This window comes from Macrobrachium nipponense, chromosome 37 (assembly GCF_015104395.2).
Source record: "Macrobrachium nipponense isolate FS-2020 chromosome 37, ASM1510439v2, whole genome shotgun sequence".
Lineage (NCBI taxonomy): Eukaryota > Metazoa > Arthropoda > Malacostraca > Decapoda > Palaemonidae > Macrobrachium > Macrobrachium nipponense.
The window spans coordinates 15,966,164-15,971,163 of NC_061097.1; the positions used below are offsets into that span (position 1 = coordinate 15,966,164).

The window sequence follows — 5,000 nt, forward strand, 5'->3', positions numbered from 1 at the left end:
TTACAGTGATCTATATGAATTCAAAAGAACACCAAACGTATACAAGATAACAGAGTGAAAAGGACATATGACACTTACAGGCCTAATTCCCAATACCTTCAACCGAAGGTACTTAAGTTGTTCCCAAGGTAGTACTTGCCTTGATCGCTCTCACCCTGTCCTCCAGGCCTATCACGGAAATACCCCCCAACTACCCCTGCGACCAAAGTGGCTGTACAGAGGTGTATACATTCCGGGTTAAAAACTTTTGGTTGGGGGGTGGGGGGGGCCTCACTATCTAGGAAAGAGTGTGACTTTTTCCTGTAATTTTTTTTACCAGGATTCGGTGTGGTAAGGCTACAATATAATTGGGAAACTTTGGGAAAGAAGCCACTTAATGGAATAAAAACGATGAATAGACCCACCTGCTATATAAGTACATAGTTTTTGCTCTTATGTCCTCTGCTAATTGAGCTTACACAGGATCCGGGATCAAGATCTGATATGTAGGCGGATTCCTTCCCTTCTTCCATTCCCCTTCTCTTTGAGACATCACTTTTATCAGTCTTGACGCTTTTATCAGTCTAACCTTTTTCCCATTATCATTTCCTCTCATCCTTCCCCTCTTCGGTTTCACGGCGCGGCGATTATTATTTTCCACACTGTTTACGACACTTGGAAAGTTGCTTAGAGTTAAAAAAAAGAGGAAGAAAAAAAACTCACCCACCGGGTCTTTTTCTCTTCTAAATCAGTCAGTCAGTATTGACATTTCTCTCTCTCTCTCTCTCTCTCTCTCTCTCTCTCTCTCTCTCTCTCATATTTCCTTAACACTTTTTGCCTGATGGATGGGCTATTGCCGTTTTATGGGCGAACCAGCCATGGGATGGCAAAAATGAAAAAGAATTGAGGAAAAAGACCAACCCTTCGGAGGGAAAAAGGATACCTAAAGCTAAAAAAAAACCACCATCACGACTTTCTCCTTCAACATCCTCTATAATAATAGTAATATATTAGTAATAATAATTTCTTTACCTGTTGACATACGAGAGTAAGTCCAGCGCCGTTTTGGCATGCATGGCCCACACGTCGTACAGTGGCACCACGTCGAAAGCCTGCAGTATATTCAGCACCAGTATGGGTCCCCAACAGATCAGAAACAGCACTACTACGACAATCAGCATCGGGACCACCTGGAGAGAAAAAGGAAAAAAGATAAAAGTTGCCCTTTGGTCTAGTTTTCTAGTTTTTAGTTGTCTGTAAAAGAAAATTATTGAGAAGGCTTTCTGTCCTCCCTCAGATATAAAGACTACTGAGTCTAGAGGGCTGCAAATTGGAAGGTTGATCATCCACCCTCCAATCATCAGACATACCAAATTGTAGCCTTCTAGTCTCAGTATTTTTTTATTTTTTAAGGTTAAAATTAGCCATAATCGTCCGTCTGCCAACTGCGTCTAATACAGCATTATACCGAGACCACCAAAAGCTAGATCTGTTTCAGGTGGCCTTGATTACACTTTGTACAGAAAACTCGACTGCTCCGAAGAAACTTTGCCGCATTTTTTACTTGTTTGGTTTTTAAATAAACTTTCATTTTGCTGAATAAAGTGTTTTGTGGCATTTTTGTCTTTAAAAGTTTTCGTATTCTGATCTCTTTCATGATTTTGATTATGTATTTTGTTTCTGAGGCCTTAATAGTTCAGATTTTGCGTAATTCTTATATATTCTATTATTCCTATAACATACTTCAGTACCTAGTTTTGTTATGTGTTTATGATTTGGTATTTCTGGTTTCCATTTACTTTTGATTAAATGGGTGTACAGTTTAAACTTTAAAGTCTCGGGAGTTATTGTCATTCTTCTTGATTATGGTTATAGAATGTAGTTTTCCTGGATTTCTGGTGCTTACAATTTGTTTTCCCTGATATTTAAAGTTTCATACATTCTCAGCCTAATTAATCATTGTATAAAATTCCTTTTCCGGAATCATTATTAAGTTTTTGTTTATTGGTCTTTTTTTTTTTATTAAATTGGTGTTCATGGCCTACATCTTAAATATGATAATTTTTTTTTCTCTTATATCATTGTCTCCACCCACAGAATTTTATAGAAAAATCATTTTGACGCTGGCTGTTCACTTTGTGACGCTGATCTTTGATAATTTGAACTTGAAAGTGTCCCTAAGAACATCGTATTTCAACCTATTTTATTTTTAAAAAATGTGGGTATTTCTTGTCATGTTTTTTTTTTGTAATTTTATTATTTTCGGTCATTTGACATGCATATTTATATATTTTTTCGACTTTTCGGTTTTTAATGAAAATGATAGGCCTTCCTCTTCACATGGGTTTCAGGTTTTTTTTTTTTTTTTTTTAAAAACTTAAAGTACATAATGTCATCGTGCATACTTCTAGTGTCAACAAAATTATGGTCTTTGTTGTCCGGTCTTAAATATCCCTATTTGAAGTTCCAACTTATCTTGTACTACTTGATAACGTTTAAAGGGAAAAGATATTGTTTATTTTTTTTCATATTTTGATCTTTATAGTGTCAGCAATTCACTGCAGCAGAGGATCTTGTGCTGTTTCATTTTAACACGAATTAATATTTTCCTATTTTTAGGCATTCAAGCTGTAAAATTATGCATTTTAAATTCTAGAGGTGCGTGTATTGTATTGTAATATTCTTTGTTGTTTCTGGTCAGTTTATAGTCAAAGAAGATGTTGTACTGTCGGCCAAAAAACTCGTGGCAGTTTTTCATAATTTTTCGTTCACCTGCCTGACGCACGATTCATGCCTTATTTATCTATTTTTCTTTTCAAAGATGGAAGAAATCATGTGTAATGATGTTAAAAACAATCACTGATATTTTTAGAACATTATATTATGTTATTGTGTAAAACTATTTTCCATAAAGCAAAATTGACATGAACGAAACGAAGTGATAATAAACGTCATATCACAACCATAGATATACATTACCAAATAGATAGGAGACACTTATCACTAGTAGTATCTCATAAACATAGTCCTTAAATTATCATTTCAATATTAAGTTGAAGGTAGTTGAATATTCCATTTGTTAAATTTTACAGAAAACATTGGAATCTGTCAAAATGCTATCAAATTTAAAAGCAAAAAGAAAAAAAAAACGATATCTTAACAGTGTGAACCAGGCGACCTCACTCTATTGCTTTTGATGCTATGTGCACGGGAATCTAATGTCAATGTGTCATTTATCGATCTAAGAAACATCCCTCGATGAGCGAGAGAATTATTGCACTGCATTCGGTGCAAGTTCCTGTTGGAGAGATATCAAGAAAGCTTAATAAACCGGAGAGAATCATACATAGATGAATAAAATTGTTTAAAGAACGGCAAAATTTTGAACATGGGCCAGAGGTGGAACACCTCGAAGCACCACATGAGAGCAAGACAATACAGTAGTGTAAATGTTGCTGAGCAACATTCATTTGTGAACTTTGAATTCTAGTGCCTCGTCACGACATTGCTGAACTAGGAATCATAACTAGCTCTACGCTTATGACTGGTGTCTGATGAATACTTTAGATGGAAAGGAAGAGATTTTTAAATCTACACTTGAAGTCTTTGATAGTTGTCTAATGAATAAGTCTAATGAATAAGCAAACTTATCTTTGATGGATGAGAGATTCAGTTAGGCTTACTCTTTTTGTTTTGTTTTTTATCGGTGGCCGGTGAATACCACGGATAGAGAGGGAAACGGTTTCAATGATGCATGCATTTTTTTCTTCAAAACCTGAAGAATACATTTTATTGGGAGATACTTTATTAACATCGGCCTAATCCTTCCATCACTCCAATACGCCACCTCCGCTCTCTTCTACATCTCAGGCGACTAGATCCGACTTCTCACTACGAACTCCATCTCGTGAAAGCATCACTAATGATAACGGTTATTTTAAAATTGCCCGCACCGACAACGGACGCCTTAAAATGCATGTTTATAAAATATTTTCTGTTCAAAGAAATTTTATCTTTCATTCCACAAAATATGTGCATACACTCGTGTTACACCCTGTAGCCGTCAAAGAGCAAACCCTTTATTAAAGCAGTAGGTTTTTCTTGAAAAAAAAATAAACATATGAAATAGACTTAAACGAGAACGTCACCTTTCATATTTCTTATCCTTTCAGCCACTTATAATAGGCTTATGGTAGTAGGTCTAGGTATACTGTGAAATTAATTTGAATTAATTTCTATTTAGGAGAAATGAATAGCTACAGAAAGATCAACCTAAGAAAGCTTTAAGGAAAGTAAGCCTTTCTTAATGTATTCGTCAGTTTTCACTCCCACAGCTTTCCAACGTGTCGAAATGAAACAGGATGATATGCAAGGAATTCGATAAAATATAAGACTGAATTATATTCGTTTTATTTTTTTATGATTGCTTTTTGACTTTGAATAGCGAGGTTTGAGTTAATTATGTTAAGCAATTATGAAAAGGATAAGAAGAAAGGCGAACATGGCTAATAAAACAAGAATAACGGGAATAGTCAAATAAAGCAGATTTATATATATATATATATATATATAGATATATATATATATATGTATATATATATATATATATATTATATATATATATATATATATATTGTCGATTTAAATATTCATTAACATTACGTATCCGAGAGAGTATAGACCTAGGCTAATCATGTGGGAAAATCAGAAGTCCAATTTAGGCCCACGAAATGTGTCATGCAAATTATTTTATTGATCAAAGGACAAAATTAGTTTAATTAAACATCGTCTCCAAAGAATGTTAACACCTTGATGTATTATTTATCGGCTGTAGGAAACAACATTCCAGTGCAGTACGATACGTTGAGTCAAGACTCGAGCGGCAGCAAAGCCAACTTCAAAATCTTCGGTATGGTGTCACGAAGCTAGAGTTGAGAATAAAATTAGAAAACGTGGACCCATCGCTATATATTCTCCTTACTTTGCAAAATAATTATCTTTAATACGTTGAATATGTCTAC

The 5,000-nt window shown here is 34.7% G+C and overlaps 1 protein-coding gene across 3 annotated transcripts in view; it reads right to left on the bottom strand.

Moving 5' to 3' along the window:
• LOC135209040 (G-protein coupled receptor 54-like) overlaps positions 1-5,000 on the bottom strand; it is a 301,797-nt gene that overhangs the window by 18,409 nt on the left and 278,388 nt on the right. For all 3 annotated transcript variants that reach the window (XM_064241581.1, XM_064241583.1, XM_064241582.1), the window contains one exon: positions 1,012-1,169. In XM_064241581.1, the coding sequence (XP_064097651.1) occupies positions 1,012-1,169 (158 nt within the window). The remainder of the gene's footprint in view (positions 1-1,011; positions 1,170-5,000) is intronic.